Source organism: Lepus europaeus, chromosome 14 (assembly GCF_033115175.1).
Source record: "Lepus europaeus isolate LE1 chromosome 14, mLepTim1.pri, whole genome shotgun sequence".
NCBI lineage: Eukaryota > Metazoa > Chordata > Mammalia > Lagomorpha > Leporidae > Lepus > Lepus europaeus.
This window is the reverse complement of record NC_084840.1, coordinates 77,944,306-77,964,479: the sequence shown is the minus strand read 5'-3', so window position 1 is coordinate 77,964,479 and position 20,174 is coordinate 77,944,306. Positions and strand designations below refer to the sequence as shown.

The following is a 20,174-nucleotide window of genomic DNA, read 5'->3' as shown; positions in this document are numbered from 1 at the left end:
AGATATTTAAGAGGTGTTTTCAAATACATGATTCTTAAAATTTATAGAAGGCATTGGACCTTCTGGTAAATGTTTTCTTAAGTTGTTATCTAATGGTTGAAACGGTTTGCTAAGTATTCATGTGATATTGTTATTGTCAGCAAGTGATCTAGGACTTGCTCCCTCATTTCTCTATTCTAAGCCCAACTTGTTCTTTCATTTCTCTATTGTCTTCAAGGTAGGAAACTAATTCTATTATGAAGGAATCTGTAGGACGCACAATTTAATCTTTAGACCTTATAAAAGAGATGGCTAACATTTTTCTGTAATAGCATAGCCAAAATAAGAACTCAAATAATAATCTCATAGCTAGATTCACTTCGCCATCAGCGAAGTATACAGTAAGTAGAAAAAACCTCCCTTTCAGACCAAAGGGAAAGAAAGTTTTAAAGTGAGAATATAATTTTCCTCATGGGCATTGTCTACCTTAGAAAAACTACTACAGAACATGCCTGTGACTATAGACTTGTAGTTCAGGCCACCGAAGATTAGAGAGGGGACTTGGGCACTCCCTTGACTTGCATCCTCTGGTCTGCTTTAACACAAACCAGGAGGAAAAGAAAGCTCGGCATCAGAAGCAATGGGTGGCAGGCCTATTAATGGCTGATCTGTACAGTGATCTGCCTCAAAGAGACCCAACAGGCCAGTCCACTGCAGTGGCTTTCAATGTGGTAAGCCTGGGCTTCAGCAGAAGTCAGCTTGTGAAGAGCCCTGGCAGCTCTGCCAAGAGTTGGATCACTGGAAATGGACCTGCCCTGGAGTCGAAGGATGCCCAGGTCAGAGCCACAGATCTTATTGGCTCTAAGCTGAAAAGCCCTTCACTCAGCCCAACTTCCAAAGTGACCACTGCAGCTGAGGGGATGGTCAAGTAGGGTCAGCAACATTGCAGGCAGAACTATAAATTTCTTGTTAGAGATGCCCCCTGCCTTTACCTGGCCAGCTCTCCTCCCAGGCCAGCCAAGTAATGAAAGTCAACAGAGTGCCTTCCCCTAGGAGGTTCACATCTCCCTTAGGATATACCCCATGTGAAGAGATAGATAGGTCTGGGCCTCTGAATTTACAAGGCCTAAAGCCCACCAGATTATTATCAAGCCCCTTCTATCAGGTTCTATTTGCCTCTCAATCAGAAAAATTAGTTGTAGCTTAGACAGCACCTTTCTTAGCTCCTCTAATAATGACTCTGTCCTTTGTTCTAGGCCCTGTCTAGTGCACTTGGGCCTCATTCCTTTGTAATCATAACCTCTACTCTACCACCAATGGCTCTACTCCCAACCTGTGTGTACTGATGGTCCTCTTCCCCACTTAATGCTGTATAATTGTTCAAACCTGGTAAATGCCACTCTTAGGATCATTGGTTACTATCCTCACTCTGTCTTTTATGACCTTGTCTAAATATGATCAGAGTCGGTAAACTTGGAAGGCTTTCATAGCCTTGGTAACTCATGACGACAGCCTAGGATGGTTACTGGCGCCATAAACTAGAGTGTCAATTTGTTGGGTCAACAACAGGAGCCACTGTGCACTTGCTCCTCATGTGGGATCTCTGTCCTTAATGTGCTGTACATTGTGATTTAATGCTATAACTAGTACTCAAACAGTATGTTTCACTTTGTGTTTCTATGTGGGTGCAAACTGTTGAAATCTTTATACTAAATTGATCTTCTGTATATAAAGAGAATTGAAAATGAATCTTGATGCGAATGGAAGGGGAGAGGGAGCGGGAGAGGGGAGGGTTGCGGGTGGGAGGGAAGTTATGGGGTGGGGAGCCATTGTAATCCATAAGCTGTACACTGGAAATTTATATTCATTAAATAAAAGTTAAAAAAAAAAGGTAAAAAAAAAATAAATCTAAATCTATGACCCTACACCATCAAATTATTACAGAACATCAGAGAAACCCTGCAAGATACAAGCACAAGCAAAGATTTCTTGTCAAAGACTGCAGAGGCACAGGCAGACAAAGCCAAAATTACAGCTGAGAATACATCAAATTGAGACGTTTCTGTACAGCAAAAGAAACAGGAAAATGAAGAGGTAATCAGCAGAACTGGAGAAATTCTGTGCAAACTATGCAACTGATAAAGGGTTAATAACCAGAATCTACAAAGAGATCAAGAAACTCCACAACAACAAAACAAACAACTCACTTAAGAGATGGGCCAAGGACTTCAACAGACATTTTTCAAAAGCAAAAATCTAAATGGCCAACGGACACAGGAAAAAAATGTTCAGGATCACTAGCTGTCAGGGAAATGCAAATCAAAACCACAATGAGGTTTCACCTCACCCCACTTAGAATGGCTTTCATACAGAAATCAACAAACAACAAATGCTGGAGAGGATATGGGGAAAAAGGCACTCTAATCCACTGTTGGTGGGAATGTAAACTGGTTAAGTCACTATGGAAGACAGTTTGGAGATACCTCAGAAATCTGAATATAGTCCTACCATATGACCTAGCCATCCTACTCCTCAGAATTTACCCAAGGGAAATGAAGTCAGCAAATAAAAGAGCTATCTTCACCTCCGTGTATAATGCAGCTCAATTCACAACAGCTAAGACATGGAATCAACCTAAATGCCCATCAATGGAAGACTGGATAAAGAAATTATGGGATATGTACTCTATGGAATACTACACAGTGGTTAAAAAAAAAAAAAGAAATCTGGTCATTTGCAACAAAATGGATGAATCTGGAAAACATCATACTTAGTGAAATAAGCCAGTCCCAAAGGGAAAAATATCGTATGTTCTCCCTGATCTGTGACAACTGAGTACCTAAAAGAAAACCTGTAGAAGTAAAATTGACACTATGAGAAGCATTTCAAGCATGGAAAGCCAAGACATTGTGGCAAAAAATGACCTACAAGAAGGATCTCTGTGAGTGAGATCCCAGTGGAAAAAAGAGGCCATCAAAGAAGGAGGTACCTTTCTGGGAAGAGAGAACTTCCACTTTGCTTATGACCCTGTCTAAATACTGACAGAGTTTGTGGACTCAAAAGGCTACCATAGTGGTCGGCACTGTGGCGTAGTTGGTAAGGCCACTGCCTGCAGTACTGGCATCCCATATGGACACCACTTCAAGTCCCAACTGCTCCACTTCCGATCCAGCTCTCTGCTGTGGCCTGGGAAAGCAGTGGAAGATGGCCCAAGTCCTTAGGCCCCTGCACCCGTGTGGGAGACCCAGAAGAAGCTGCTGGCTCCTGCCTTCAGATTGACGCAAATCCGGCCATTGCAGCCAGCTGGAGAATGAACCAGTGGATGAAGACCCCTCTCTGCCTCTCCTCTCTCTGTGTAACTCTGACGTTCAAATAAATAAATAACTCTTAAAAAAAAGGGGGGGGGGGGCCTTCCATAGCCTTGGCAGCTCATGACAAAAGCCCTGTGTGATCACTGATGTCATAAGAGTGTCAATTGTTAACTCAACAACAGGAATCACTATGCATTTGCTCCCCCCATAGGACCTCTTTCTTTAATGAGTTGTACTATGAGAATTAACGATAAAACTTGTCTTCAAACAGTACTTTATACTTTGTGTGGGTATAGAGTTGGTCTTCTGTATACAAAGATAATTAAAAATGAATCTTAATGAAGAATGGGATGGGAAAGGGAGTAAGAGGTGGGATAGGAATAGGGGTGGAAGGGGGAGTATAGGGCGAGGAACTGCTATATTCCTAAAGCTGTATCTATGAAATTTATATTTATTAAATAAAAGCTTTCTTTTAAAAAAGGTAGTGTTATGAAGAACTATATGAGTACAGAAATAATATAATTAAATGTCTGGAAAAGAAGGAGTCATAAATGCTAGCAAGGGTATGGGGGAAGAGTTACCCTAATCCACTGCTAGTAGGAATGTAAACTGGCACCGGCACTATGGAACACAGTATGGAAATATCTCAGAAATCTGACTATAGACCTACCAATTGACCCAGTCATCCATTCCTGGGAGTTTACCCAAAGGAAATGAAATCAGCATATGAAAGAGTAATGTGTACCCCCATATTTATTGCTGCTCAATTCACAATACCTAAGATATGGAATCAACCCAGATGTGCATCAACTGAGGACTGGATAAAGAAATTATGGGATATGTATACCATGGAATACTACACAGTGGTAAAAATAAATGAAATCCTGTCTTTTGCAAAACAAAATGGATGCAACTGGAAATGACTATACTTAGTGAAATAAGCCAGTCTCAAAAACAAAAATACTATATGTTCTCCCTGATCTGTGGTAGCTAACAGAGCACCTAAAAGGTAATTTATAGATGTGAAATTAACACTTTTGAGATGTGACGACTCTGAACAGCATTTTGTCTTGACTGTCGAGGAGCAGTTTTTTTCCTCCATACTATCTGTGTAGTGTTACTTAGTGTAGGGTTAGTCTTATGAGTATAAAGTTGATTGAAAATAGATCTTAGTAAAAAATAAGAAGAGGAATAGAAGAGGGAGAAGGAAGAAAGGTGGAAATACAGGTGAAAGGAAGGGTTGAATGGGAAGAATCATTATGTTCCTAAATTTCTATATATGATATGCATGAAGTTCATATACCTTAAAGGTTTTTAGGTAAAAAATAAAATAAAATAAAAAATAGTGAGATTTTTTAAAAAAGGGATTGTTTAAATAGATGGGGGAATGAAATCCTAAGTAGAAAGTATAATGAACAAAAGTATGGAAATATAAAGGATCACACACTATTGGGAATTAAGCCAGTGTTGGGAATGGGGAGGAAGTGGTAAAAGCTGAGGCTGATAAGGAAGGTTGGAACTGGATAGTGAAGATCTTCGCATGACTTGAAAATTAGCTTAAGACTTTATTCTGTAGGTAGCAGAGAACCATCTGATAAGCAGATTTCCCATCAAGAGAGAAAAAAATCAAGACCAATTAGGAAAGGGGGCTCTCAACAAGACAGCAGCAGTCGAAGTAAGGAGGAAAGGATGGACTTCACAAATATTCCCCCTTTTGAAACAGAAAAGACAGTGAGTGGAAAGCATTGACATAGTGATAGCGAGAATGAGCAATGAATCTGTGGTCATTTGCTTGTGTTCCAGGTTATAAATAAGTCACCCAAGAGAGGAAGGTAGACCTGGATCATAGAAACCACAGTGTTCTCGAGAAGATTTAAAAAGATCAATAAGCTTTTAAACTAAAAAAAAAAAAACACTTAACTAATAGAAACAAGACTGTTAACACAAAACTTTCCAGTTATAATCTGAGCCAAAACTATGACTATCAACTTCAGCTATGTGCTATGAAGATTGTGCCTTGTCAGGAACAACCAACTTCTACCCACACCAGTCTAGTGAAGCCAGCCTCTCAAGCTGAGGTGTTCAATTGTATTTTACTTTCAAATTCTTCAGGGGAAAAAAATGTAAAGCCTATAAGGCAAATTATTATCTGTTAAACTTAGGTGTTGGGTATACCACATCATGTGCTCTACTTTTCTATATGTTTGAATTTTTCATAATGAAGACAGTGGGGTGAAAAAAAGAAGAAAAAATGTATCATGTTTTGTTACTGAGGTTATGAATTTATCACCTTTAATTTCCATTACAAATATAAGTTAAAAATTTTTTGTTTTACAAACATGACCCTGTGATTCCATTCCTAACAAACCCAAGAGAAATGAAAATATTATCCACACAAAAAATTTAAACACGAATTTTATGAAATTATTTATGAAAGCCAAAAGTACCCATAAATTTGAGTGGATAAAGAAAATGTGGTATATCCACATAAAAGAATACACCATAATAAATATACCATAGAAAGAAATGAAGTACTGATATATGCTACAACATGGTTGGACCTCAAAAACATGCTAAGTAAATTATTCACAAAAGACTGCATATATTTGATTTACACAGAATGTCCAGAACAGGCTAATCTACAGATGTAAAATGTAATTTTTAGGGCTGATCATAATGAAAAACAGGGAGTCCCTATTAACTGCCACAGGATTTCTACTTCGCAGTAATGAAAATGGAAATTCATCATGGTGGTAGTTACATAACTCTGTGAATACATTTTTTTGTAAATTCTATAAAATGTGAATTATATCACAATAAAGCTGTTATTTTAAAAAACAAAGTCAGTGGAGATCTAGCCATGAAGCCTAATAATTTTTCTCAGTCCTGACCTCCACATTCTGTAGCTCTCAGCACCACTAAATACTCCTCTATTCAGATCCCTGTTATTTATGTGAAACTCTACTTTCCAATTCTCTATCCAATGAACTGCTCTTAATCCTTCTTCATTCTATATTCCCATTTCCCCATATCCTAGTCCCTTTAACCGAAAGTACTGTTCTTTTGCATCTTTTCCTTCTACACTATATCCTATAACAATGTCTTGGCTTCAACTAAAACCCCAGCCTCATACTTGTTCTCATCCTTTTCCCAACTATTTTATCAATAACACCTAAAAAAATGTACTATTTCTCAAATTTAACTCACAAAAGTAGTACTGGTCATTTACTGAGAACTTCTTATTTTGACTGTTACAACTATACAAAGTAGTTTAACTGATTTCACAGATGAGAAAACAGATGTTTAAAAAAATTTAGTGCTAATTCATATTAGCCATTAGATTACTTTTCTCTTTCAACTCACCAGCTTCCTGAGCAATCTGTTTCTCTCCTTCTGTGCCTCTGTTCTATTAACAACATACCATGGTATAGGTTTAAAACCTTTTTTTTTTTTTTTTATCAATTTCTCTTTTTTTCCTCCATTCCATAGTTGCCGGGTTTGGTGAGTTCCATCTGTTCTCTATTCCTATTGCCATTATGATAGTTTAGATGAGTTCCTCAGGACAATACTAATCTCTTGGAACTGAAAAATACTCTAAGTTTTAAATTCAAAACTCATTTATGAGTTTAAAGTGCCGATGCTAAAATTTATGAACTGTTTGACATTAATAAAACTGGCTTTCAACATAGATGTCTTATGAAATTAACTAAATTTCACTTCATCTTGTGAAAGGTTTTTTTTACTTACAGACTTACCTTTAGATGGATCACCCAGAGTGGTAATAGAACTGCTGCCAACACAGAGTCCACGCTGACATACCAATTTTGCCTTCAAACAAAAGATACTACTTTGCTTATTATCAGTCTTTAGGGAGGCAATGAAATAATGCTATAATCTAAACGCTTTAAAATAAATAAAGGATCCATTCACTCTATGTATTCATGGCACAAAGCAAGCCTATATACAACAATCAAGTTTTAATTAATAGTCCAAAGTTTTTCATAAAATATACCATTTCTATGGATAAAATTGTCACTAGTTAAACCAAATTAAACAAAGTCACAAGTAAATCCTCTCTTGAAGATTTCTTCTCCAGTTATAGCTTTAGAACACTAAATCTGAAAATGTCTTATCTCCAAACGTCATTTTTAGTGTGAACTCAGAGCACATTTTATTTGGATTTGATGACTAAATTTAAAAGGACTAAATTCTTCTAGCATTACTATATAATCCTTGCATCATTAATTATTCCTTAAGCTAATCTACATTTTTCCTTTGAAATTATTAATTGAAAAGCAGAGTCACAGAGAGAGACACAGAAACAAAGCTCCTCCATCCAACTGGCCCACTCCACAAATAGCCAAAATGGCTGGGGCAGGGCCAGGCTGAAGCCAGGAGCCTTGAACTCCATCTGAGTCTCCCACTTGCGTGGCAGGGGCCTAAGCAACTGGGACATCTTTTCCACTGCTTTCACAGGCGTATCAGCAAGGAGCAGCCAGGACTCAAACCATAGGTCATACAGAATGCCAGCACCACAGGTGGTGTCCCAACCTGCTGAGCCACAACACTGGCCTTGTGCTTCTCTATAAGCTATTTTTTAAGGACTTATTTATTTATTTATTTGAAAGTCAGAGTTACACACAGAGAAGGAGAGACAGAGAGAGGCAGAGAGAGAGAGAGAGGGTCTTCTTCCATCTGCTGGTTCACTCCCCAAATGGCCACAACGGCGAGAGCTGCGCCAATCTGAAGCCAGGAGCTTCTTCTGGGTCTCCCATGCGGGTGCAGGGGCCCAAGGACTTCGGCCATCTCCTACTGTTTCCCCAGGCCATAGCAGAGAGCTGGATCAGAGGTGAAGCAGCCAGGACTCGAACCAGCACACATATAGGATGCCAGCACTGCAGGCAGTGGCTTTACCCAATATGCCATAGCACTGGCCCCTCTCTATAAACTATTAACCCAGCCTAAGTTTGTATCTCAGAATTATCTTCAGCTTTGATGATAATCTCTGGTATTATTTAAATTGTATCTAAGTAACCATACACAACTTCGGATGCATACCCTACATACCATAATTTCCTTCTCCCACAATTTAGATTCGGGCAATAATATACATGTTCAGTCTTCAAAGAAAGGCATGAAACAATTCTATTTAACTAGAATGTTGAAAATATTTACCTCAGCCCCAAAAACATGTAATTTAAACTTGAAATTCCTTTATAGGAAACAAAAAAATCTATGCAATGATGATTCAGAATAGAGAATTGTCAATTCACTTTATTAAAGGACAATACTGCCACCAAAGAAATCTATTTGAATCCAAATCCTACCAGAAGTTTAGAAACATATTAAGAGTAATCACGAAAAGTTACAAAAATTAAATCTCTGTTATGACTGGCTTTCATTTTCATTTACACTGCTATGAAACTAAGTAACAAAAAGTAATGATGAATTGGTACTCTTACAGATTTATAGAACTGGAACACCTGTATTTAAGGTTAATGATACAATTAATTTTGTACATTAATACCACAGAACAAATTTTCTATAACCTAATTCCCTTACCTGGTTTTCAGTTTCAAACAGAAGAAACCCGTAAGTTTCTTGAAGTTCTTCTGGAGTATAGTTACTGGCCTTTTTTTGTTGGTAAAAGTTTCTGTACTGTATAAAGAAAATAACCAAATGCTATAAATATACTATTTTCTTTTGCAAATTTAACATTTAAATGTATCATCTGAATTCCTCCTGGAAATCTCTATCTCTCCCTCGCTCTCTAACTCTTTCAAATGAATAAAAGACTAATAATATTGTTTTTCTATTCCCTAGAATATATTACTTTCTAAGTAGATATTCCTAATAATCTGCTGTCTCCTCTGAAAAAATGTTAGCTAAAAAGTGCTAGGCTTATATATCAAAAATTATGGGTATACTTAATTTAAATCTAGAACATGTACCAAACACCTCACCTCATTTAAGAAAATGTCATTTTTCACCAAAGTCACTTGACTATACTGAAAGCCAGGCTCAGATGCAGAGTCCAAGTAAGAAGTATGAAGAAGAGAAACTGCTCTCTGGAAGACAGAGTTTGAATTCAAGGACACTTTCTTGAAAACTGTAAAACACAAACAGAAATAAAGCAGCTGTTTAAGATAACCAAAAGATAGGGTAAAGAGGGGCATGTTGACTTAATGTCAACCATTCTTTTCCTGGATGACTAAGAATTTCATTATGTTACAGTTAAAATATCTGTACTATCAATACACTCTAAAAGGCCCCTCATGTGGAAAAACAAAAACTAAATAAATTGTATCTAAAGGTGAATTACTTTTAATACAGGTACTAAAATATGTCTTGCCAGACCCATTATGCCTTTTGGTTTTAACCACAGTTGGTCAAAAGCAGATGCAACTGTAGTTTCGCGGTGGAAGTTAACAATTGCTTGGACCAGTGTTTCTCACCTTTAGTTTTTTAAAAACTGTGCTACATTCTGATAAATCTACCCTTCAAAACTTCTCATCAAATCCCCAAATAAGTATGTTAAGTTCCTTTCAAGGGCCCAACTACTGCTTAGTCCTCAAACAAATTACAAATCATTGTTTCTCTAACCAAGAGGCATCTTTTCAATTTTACTGTCTATGGATTGTATTGCATTTTTCATTTTACAAAACTATATTACATTTTTTGAAAGTGTTTTTTTCAAACTACATCCATGTACTAGATTGGATCCAATAGTTCTCTTGACTGCCTCTTGATTCTTTTTCACTTCAGCAAGAAGCCTAACAACTACTCAGAACATGTAACCATTTGAATTATTTTATTCTCTTCTATTTGTATTCTTTATACTCTCTTTATCAGAGTTGTGAGAGTGATTTACAAAAACCTATTATGTATAAGTAAGGCGAATGGAACGATTTACTTAGCACTGGAAATTTTCATCTTATGGCATAAATAAGTACAATATTGCTTGTTACTTTTACCAAAATTATGCCTACTACATTAAAACTCAAAATTTAAGGAAAAATGCATTTTAATTAAACTTACAAACAAAACATACACAAAAATTAGACTATCACAGAAGTGATAAGTATTTTACTAAACTCAACCTGAACTAAATCATTCTAATACTTCTATTATCAAGATACTTCCTAGTACCAAAATAAAAGGCTGTAAATTGAAAAGACAGGAGAAAAAAGGATGAGATGTTTAAAAATATCCTAGAGCTAGTGCTACTATCTACTGTTCTAAGTTTCACTTTTACATTTGCTCAGTTTCACTTTCTCCTTCAATATCAGCATATCAATCTTGCAAAAACATGGATATTCTGAACAGATTTAAATAGTAAAATATCCACAAATATATTACTAAAAAAAAAAAATCTAGGAATCCTGTGTATTTTCAAACTTATCTATAAATAATATGCACTCCTAGCCTAAACACCTTCAATGCCAGCCATTCCAAATGGGCACCGGTTGGAGTCCTAACTGCTCCACTCCTGATCCAGCTCCCTGCTGATGAGGCTAGGAAAGTAGCAGAGGATGGCCCAAGTCCTTGGGCCCCTGCCCCCTTGTGGGAGACCAAGATTAAGCCCCTGGCTCCTGGCTCCTGGCTTCGGCCTAACCCAGCCCTAGCCGTTGAGGCCATTTGGGGAATGAAAGAGCAAATGGAATCTCTCTCTCCCTTTCTCTCTCTGTAACTCTTTCAAATGAATAAAATAAATTTAAAAAAATCCTTTAGAAACCAGAATTTTGAAACTGTAATATTTAATATAAATTTATTTATTTTCATTTTTATTAGAAAGACAGAGAGAGACACAGAGAGAGCTCTTTCATCTACTGGCTCACTCTTCAGATGCCTGTAGCAGCCAGGGCTGGGTTAGGGAAAGCCAGTGGCCTGGAATTCTGGGTCTCTCACATGGGCTGCAGAGACCCAAGTACTTTAGCATTTATCTGCTGTCTACAGGGTGCACATTAGCACGAAGTTGGGTCAGAAATGGAGTATCGAGGATTTGAACCAGGTACTCCAACATATGATGCAGATGTCCCAAGCAGAACCTTAACCGCTACGTTGTAATAATCTAATCTCTCCTATATTTAACAGTTTTATTAAACCAAGATGGGGCAGGGCATTCGACACAGCAGTTAAGATACCAGTTGGGGCACTTGCATTCCATGTTAGTGTGCCTGGACTCAAATCCTGGCTCCACTCCTGATTTCAGCTTCCTGCTAATGAACACCCTTGGAGGAAGCAGGTAATGATTCAAAAGTTGGATCCTTGCCACTCACTTGGGAAACCTGGATTAGGCAGCTGCTTGAGGACTGCGTCAGTAAATGGGAATTCTTTCTCTGTGCCTCAAACAAAAAAAAAAAAGCAAGATAATTTTTAAAAACTTATATACAGTCTGATGCCCAGTATATGAGAAGTATGTTAATAGTGACACAAAAGTAAAAAAAAAAAAAAAAAAAAATCAAGTTTTGCCAGTGAAGACTACGATTATTTACTTCTCTGAATTCTGTAACATATTAATGGGTAGGAACAGATTAAGCTTGGGAAGTACTGAATCCTGCAAATATCCCTATTTTGAGCATCATAATGCACAACAGTAAACTGAAAAACTGAAAACAGTAAGAGATGGGGCAATAAAAAAAAAAAAAACTAACAGTGTTTCCCAACTACATGTGGTCAGAGAACACTTTATTTATTAAGCATCAGTACGGGGAATACTGTTCCATAAAGTTATGAATACATGTAATACAGCTATGAACAAACACAGAGAAACAAGGAGCAAATGAATTATTGCTGTTTGTATATTATTTCCAAAACTATTTATTTATAGTTGAAGATGCTTTCCCCTTTAGGTCAGCATTCTCCAAATAGCAATATATTTATAAAGTTATAATTTTAATGCTACCAGAAGAATGTCCAAAGCAAAGCTGTTGGAAACACCACAGCCAATTTTTAGTATTCATGACTTCAATCATATTCTCAAGAGGTATATGCTTGGGGCTGGTGCCATGGCATGGTAGGTTAAGCATCTGCCTGAGGTGCCGGCATCCCATGTGAGTACTAGTTCGAGTCCCAGCTGCTCCACTTCCAATCCAGCTCCATGCTGATTGCCTAGGAAAGCAGTAGAAAATGGCCCAAGTGCTTGGCCCCCTGCACCTACATGGGAGACCAGGAAGAAGCTCCTGGCTCCTGGCTTCAGATCGGCCTAGTTCGGGCCATTGTGGCCATTTGGAGAGTAAACCAGCAGATGGAAGACCTCTCTCTCTGTTTCTTTCTCTGTCTGTAGCTATGCCTCTCAAGAAAATAATTAAAAAAAAAAAAAAATAGAATAGGCTCGCTGTTCTTTTTACAATATATTTTCATTTATAATTAGTGCATTAAGAATATAAACCCTCTGTAAATGAATAGCCTTACTTTTGCTAAGCAATTCCCATAGCTTTATTTAAACATGAAAGGTTATCAGAGCATTAAGAAAATGAAGAAAGGGCTATTCAACAAACTTAAGACATTTAAGAAGATAACTTGAAAAGTGCTGGCTATATAGTAGTAAGAATATCTCTTAGGGCTTAAGTGAGCAGTAGAGTGCACATGGGAAAAAGTTAAGTTCAATCACAGTGGCTGCTATGGAAATCAAGTTTTCCTGAAGCACCTGGACTAGGACACTAGGACACTAGGACAGTTCTGTTATCTGTACGTTGTCTTTTTTTTTCTTTTTACTTATTTGACAGGTAGAGTTAGGCAGTGAGAGAGAGAGACAGAGAGAAAGGTCTTCCTTCCGCTGGTTCACCCCCACAAATGGCTGCTACAGCCGGCGCTGCACCGATCCGAAGCCAGGAGCTAGGTGATTCTTCCTGGTCTCCTATGTGGGTTCAGGGGCCCAAGCAGTGCTTCCAGTCCAGAGCTGGACTGGAAGAGGAGCAGCCAGGACTAGAACCAGCACCCATATGGGATACCAGTGCCAAAAGGCCAAGTGAGCCACAGCTCCGGTCCCATGAACGTTCAGTCTTAAAGTTCAGCTTGATACAGGATAGATTCTAATTAAAATGTTCAGCAAAAACCTCCCTCCTGTCAAAACTCATCACAGAAATACGGACAGGGACTGGTTTTAGACACTTATTTCTCTTTTTAATTTCTAATAATAGGGATGAGAAAATTCTAAAATAGCTTCCCATATGCCATGCCACTGGCACCTATTTTCCACCCAATACACAACTGATCCGAAAGCAGCTGATGAGATAAACTAATGTCAACTTACGTGTAACAATAATTCTTTAAAAACTAGCTGCTTCAGGGGCCAGTGCTGTGGCATAGCGGGTAAAGCCACCGCCTGCGGTGCTGGCACCCCATATGGGCGCTGGTTCTACTCCTGGCTGCTCCACTTCCGATCCAGCTCTCTGTTATGGCTTGGGAAAGCAGAAGAAGGCCCAAGTCCTTGGGCCCCTGCGCCCGCTTGGGAGACCTGGAGGAAGCTCCTGGCTCCTGGCTTCAGATCAGTGCAGCTCTGGCCATTGCAGCCAACTGGGGAGTGAACCAGCAGATGGAAGACCTCTCTATCTCTCTCTCTGCCTCTCTTTTTCTCTCTGTGTAACTTTCATAAAAGAAAAAGCTACATGTATATCTCTGCATAACTTTCATGACCACATCTCTCTATAGAAGGATTATATCCCACATCTGTTAATACTAAAGACATATAAATATTCCATCAGGTCAAAATAAGCCATTTGATAGTTGTTGACAAAACAGTCCATTCCTTAAACATTTAATCCTACATGTATTATTTTTAAGACATTAAGGGATAATTGGTTTAAGATAAATACAAATAATGATGTTTTAGTAATAAAATAAAATAAAATCATATATTTCAAGGTACCCTTAAGTAATATACAGAGGACGGGAAACCAAACTGTTAATAATGACTACAGCAATGATACATATTACTGCAATTCAGGCTTTTCTTACAGAAACATTTTACTTGCACCATTTAAAATGCCTCAATTCAAAAATAAAAATAACTCATAATTTCAAGGAAATATAAATAGAAGAAAATAACTTTTAAGACGCAATGTGAAAACTTAATCTTGTTAATAAGTATAAAAACGCTGTTGCTACTGGAAATTCTAATTTTAAAAATGTGCTTTTGTTTTACATGATCTAAATTAAAACAAAAAATTGTTATTCCATTTTGTATTCAATAGTAATAATTTATAGGACTTAGTTTAATACCTACTCTTTTCTGATATGAACCCTGTCTCGATCTTCTCTAAAAGAGAATGTAGCTGAGAGGGTGGGCTTAGTTCATTTTCACCATATATACCCTCAGAATCCTTGACACAGTTCTGTCCTTTGTTAATGTCATAAATGCTAAAGTGAAAGAAGAAAAACAAACCACAAAGTTAATAATTACATTTAAAGTAAATCTACTCTTAAACTTTTTTTGAGCATCTAATTCACATTAAAAATACAATTTTGCTTATTTACCTCCTTTGACAAGTTTCCATAACTAAGGATTAAATCTGCTCTATAAGCAGAAATACAACATAATCTAAAATGCTTTTCCTTTCGAAGTAATTAGCTTCAGCTTCCAAAGAAAATTATACAGAGAAATAAATTATGTTTACAAGAATCACTTCTGCCTCACTATAAAGAACATATTCCATAATGAAAAGAATAGGTCATGCCTGGTTGAAGATAACAGAAGCAAGCAAAATATCAAGAGCATGATGCACTAGATGAATAGTGGTGCAACCAACCAATTCCATGGACTTGGAGATATGTTAAAAAAAAAAAAAAAACAGCCTTGAAACTTGAAATCTGGGTAGGCATTCAAATGATAAAGAAGCCCCAAAAGGAATAATCAAGCATGGATGTTTTCTAGATCGTACAAACAGTCTGAGCAAATGCAGAGGTATGAACACGATACACTGAAGAAACTACAAGTAAATAAGGAGATTAAAAGATGGTAATGTAGGGACCAGCATTGTAGCATACTGGGTAAAACCTCCACCTGTGACCTGGCATCCCAAATGGGCACTGGTTCATTTTCTGGCTGCTTCACTTCCAGTCCAGCTCCCTGCTAATAGTTGGGGAAAAGCAGCAGAAGATAGCCCAAGTGCTTGGGCCTCTGCCACTCATGTCGGAGACCCAGAAGAAGCTCCTGGTTCCTAGCTTCAGCCTGGCCTAACCTAGGCTGTTGTAGCCATCTGGTGACTGAACCAGCAGTTGGAAATACCTCTATCACTGTGTGTCTCTCCCTCTCTCTGAAGCTCTTTCAAATAAATAAATAAAACTTAAAAAAAAAAAAAAAAAAAAAAAGGTGGTGGGTAAAGTTACCAGTTTTCATCAGGAGATGAAACTGTGTTCTAAACAATTATTGAGAATTTCAACATGCTTTACAAGAACAGTACAAATAGCACAATCCTTTTTTTTTTTTCTTTTTTTTTTTTTTTGACAGGCAGAGTGGATAGTGAGAGAGAGAGACAGAGAGAAAGGTCTTCCTTTTTGCCATTGGTTCACCCTCCAATGGCCGCTGCGGCCAGGCAGGTGCTTCTCCTGGTCTCCCATGCGGGTGCAGGGCCCAAAGACTTGGGCCATCCTCCACTGCCTTCCCAGGCCATAGCAGAGAGCTGGCCTGGAAGAGGGGCAACCGGGATAGAATCTGGCACCCCGACCAGGACTAGAACCCAGTGTGCCGGCGCCGCAAGGCGGAGGATTAGCCTGTTAAGCCACGGCGCCGGCCAGCACAATCCTTTTTCAAAAAGGCTATGAAGTAGAACTTTGTGAGTATATTCAAGATTGTTTTAAAAATATAGCTATATTTTTGTTAAATCATTAAGCAAATAAGTTATTTATGTCAAGAAGGGACAATTACATTGGGAATGAGGAGACCAGAATTTTGGTGCAGGCTCTTCCATTAAACTGATGGAGACTTTCATGTGACATACCATTGACTGGTTTTCTAAAAAACGGAGTCACCTTTCCTTTTTCTTCAACAAAATCACTTTTTATTTTTTTAAGATACCAATCAATACTGTGCTTTAGTCTGAATGTGTGAGTGAGAGGAAACCTAGTATAATTCTACACTCTTTGGCCAGTGATTATTTTAGTAATAAACATGTTGCTCAATTTTGGTCAATGCGATACCAATGTAAGTCTACAGAAAGAATTCTGGGAAAGTTTTCTTACAAAACGACAGGAAGAAAATAAACACCCTTCTTGCCTCCAGCTTATTCATCTAGCATTGGAAACTTTCTAAAGATGTGTTGCCTGGAACTCCTTGCAACCAAGATAGAAAAGAACAATGAAGATGAAAACAGAAGAGACAGATGGTTAACTACTAAAATAACTACTAAAATAACCTGGAGCTGCAGTTTTAATTTTTTTGATATATGAAATAAAAAATAGTCTTTATTGCTTAAACTATTTGTATTGGTAGTTGACAGCACAATAACTGATGGGTTTTGTTTAATTACTTATATTCTTTAAGACCTCATTTACTTGTAATTAGCTTTTCTAAGGTTCTTTTCAGTTCTAACACTGTGATTTCATTGTTTCACTGAAGGTTGGTTATGCACGAGGCACTGTGCAACGGTGCACTGCACTAGATAGCAAATGCCTTTTTTATTTGTGCCATGCACGTAGACATTTATTTTATTATTTATTTTCAAGGACAACACTGTTACTAGTGACAACAATAGCAAGCATATGTTCCAAGCATCACTTGCCAACCACTTCAACTTCAGCCGTATCTTCTTGTCTAACTATGTTTCTCAATAAAATGCTTATATAAATTCTAGATGTTCCTTTAATGAAAAACATCTCTCTCCACACTATAAAAACCTCCATATTCTTCTGGTCTATCCTCTCATATTATATTACTATTACTGTTATATTTATATTCCATGTTTCATTACTAAATTGTATGGCTCAGGGCTGAGTCACATTGGGTAGGCCCTTTCTCAGCCCATGTTTTTTTTCTGAATCTAAAACTGACTGCTTAAATTTCAGATACCAATCATTAGTCAACTTGAAATTCTCCTATAAGACTAAAAACATTCTCTGAATATAGATAGATAATAAGTGTTTCTGAGGGGGAGGCACCCTGGTGAACAATTATGTCCTCTAGCTTCAGTTTGGACTTGTATCCTCTGATACTACTGTATACCTTTGTGACCTCACTGGGGAATGCTGAGACACAAAGTTATCTACAAATTCATACTATCCCAGTTTGCAAAAATTGATGATCTGATTGTAAAACTTAAATGGGATTCCAAAGGATTCAAGATTGCCAAAACAGTTTTGAAAAAAGAACCATGTATCATCGTTGTATGACTGGATAAACCATGGCATAATTATTTAACATACTAATATTCAGCAATAAAAAACTGATCCATGAATCTCAAAAACAATAAACAAGGCAAAATAAGTCAGACATGAGTACACATTGAGAAATATCCTATTAAGTTCTAGAATCAGTAAAATTAATCTGTTGTGATAAAATTCTTATCAGTGGTAGCCTGGGACAGGATAGAAAAACTGCAAGTGGGGGGAGCACATGGTAACTTTCTGGGGTGTTACAGGGTGACAGAAATGTCCTGTATTTTTATTGGTAAATGTAAAATAATGCATACATTTAACAAAATCAACTGAACTGTACTTAAAATGTTCATTTTATTGCATGTAAACTGTATTTCAATAAAGTTGAACCAGAAAAACAAGCCAAAACAAAACACCCTGATGATTATATATTTGGACACAAGGGAAATCCTTACAGTAAAGGTGAGCATCCCTAAAATGAAAATCCAAAATACTCTATACTCTTGAAACTCTGAGTAGCAGCATGAAACCACAGGTGGAAAATTCCACACTTGACCTCTCAAGAAGGTTCATAATCAAAATGCCAATATACTAAAAATACTGTACATAATTATTTTCAGGCTTTCTGGATAATGTGTACATGAAACATAAATGAATTTTAGACTTGGGTGCCATCCTCAAAATATCTCATTTTATATACATGAAAATATTTCACAATCCAAAAAAATCTAAATTCAAAATTGTATTGATTCCAAGCATTTTGGATAAAGGATGCTATAGTTAAAAATCTGGGGGCTGGTGCTGTGGCGCAGGGGGTAAAGCCGCCACCTGCAGTGCCGGAATCCCATATGGGTGCCTGATTGAGTCCCGGATGCTCTACTTCTAATCCAGCTCTCTGCTACGGCTTGGGAAACCAATGGAAGATGGCCCAAGGACCCCTGCACCCACGTGGAAGACCAGGAAGAAACTTCCGGCTCATGGCTTCAGATTGGGCAGCTCAAGCCATTGCGGTCATATGGGGAGTGAACCAGCAGATGGAAGACCTCTCTCTCTGCCTCTCTGTAATTCTGCCTTTCAAATAAATAAATATTTTTTAAAAATCTGATAGTGTACAGAACACAAGTAAAATCACAAAACATAGTAAAATTACAATGTAATCACAAAATAAACTCATGAGACCCTTTGTTTGGGGACTTAAACAGCAGACAGAAAATCTGTCAGTCTCTGTCTCTTTCAAAGAAATAAAAATTTTTTAAAATTTCAAAGTTTGGGGCCAGCACAGTGGTAGAGTAGGTTAATCCTCTGCCTGTGTTGCCAGCATCCCATATGGGCATCGATTCTAGGCCCAGCAGCTCCTCTTCCAATCCAGCTCTTTGCTGTGGCCTGGGAAAGCAGTAGAGGATGGCCCAAGTCCTTGGGCCCCTGTACTCACATGGGAGATCCGGAAGAAGCTCCTGGCTCTTGGCTTCGGATTGGCTCAGCTCCGGCCGTTGCGGCCATTTTGGGAGTGAACGAGCGGACAGAAGACCTTTCTATCTCTCCCTCTCACTGTCTGTAACTCTCAAATAAATAAATAAAATCTTTAAAAAAAAAAAAAATTCAAAGCTTTTACCAGGAAGCTAGACCAGTTTTCCTGGAACACGTGTCTTGTCATTAGATTCAAATCTTTTTCTACTTAAAGGGGGAAAACACCTTGAATTATCTTTCATATGTTAAATTTCATTTCCAGATTTATGACTTCTACCACAGTGTTGAGCCTCCCTTATGTATCTCTAATTTAATCTTTGTCTCTGAAATGATTTAAATATTACTTTCATTTTTTATGTTTTGCAGGTGTCCATTTCACATTCTACTGCTCAATGGCTGTCTTCCTTGAGTTCTTGTAGTTCTGCTTTACAGTGTATCTTCATAACTTCTGTTTCTTCATTATAACAGTTTTAATACAATTGTATTGAGATACAACTTACATAGCTTACAATTCACCTATATAAAGTGTACAACTCAATGGCTTTTATTACATCCAAGTTGTGCAATCTTCATAATTTTTTTAACCACAATCAATTTTAGAATATTTTTATAAGCCCAAAAAGAAACTCTTTGCCATCCTCCTCTTCCCTCATCATTTTCCAGGTCAGGTAACCACTTATCTACTTTCTCTCTCTCTATATATATATATATGCTTATTCCATATCATTTCATGTAAATGGAATCATACACATTGTCATGCATGACTGGATTCACTTACTGAGCATAATGTTTTTGAAGTTTTTTGATGTTGAAGCATCTAACATTTCATAACTTTCTAAGACTTAATAATATCCCACTTTCTGAATATATAGTAGTTCCCTCTTATCTGTAGTTTGGCTCTCCTTTGTTTCAGAATAGAAACATGTTTATTCTATCAAGTATAGAATGTATTAGCTGAAGCTTTAAATAAGCATAAACATAACTTGGGAGAAATATAACTTTTCCCCTTGGAGAAAAAAAATTCACAGCCCTAAGTAGCAACAAGTCATAGTTTTTCTTTAAATGAAAAAAAAGGGAAACAAAAATAGTTATGTCCCATAAGTG

The 20,174-nt window shown here is 37.4% G+C and overlaps 1 protein-coding gene across 6 annotated transcripts in view; it reads right to left on the bottom strand.

Moving 5' to 3' along the window:
- TASOR2 (transcription activation suppressor family member 2) overlaps positions 1 to 20,174 on the bottom strand; it is a 92,774-nt gene that overhangs the window by 60,084 nt on the left and 12,516 nt on the right. For 2 of the 6 annotated variants that reach the window (XM_062211037.1, XM_062211038.1), the window contains 3 exons: positions 9,254 to 9,399; positions 8,853 to 8,948; positions 7,046 to 7,134 (listed from right to left, as the gene is read on the bottom strand). In XM_062211037.1, the coding sequence (XP_062067021.1) occupies positions 7,046 to 7,134; positions 8,853 to 8,948; positions 9,254 to 9,258 (190 nt within the window). In that variant the 5' untranslated portion in view covers positions 9,259 to 9,399. Of the gene's footprint in view, positions 1 to 7,045; positions 7,135 to 8,852; positions 8,949 to 9,253; positions 9,400 to 11,569; positions 11,636 to 14,517; positions 14,646 to 20,174 lie in introns of those variants that run through there. The other 4 variants (XM_062211035.1, XM_062211034.1, XM_062211039.1 and 1 more) reach the window with 3 other exon arrangements.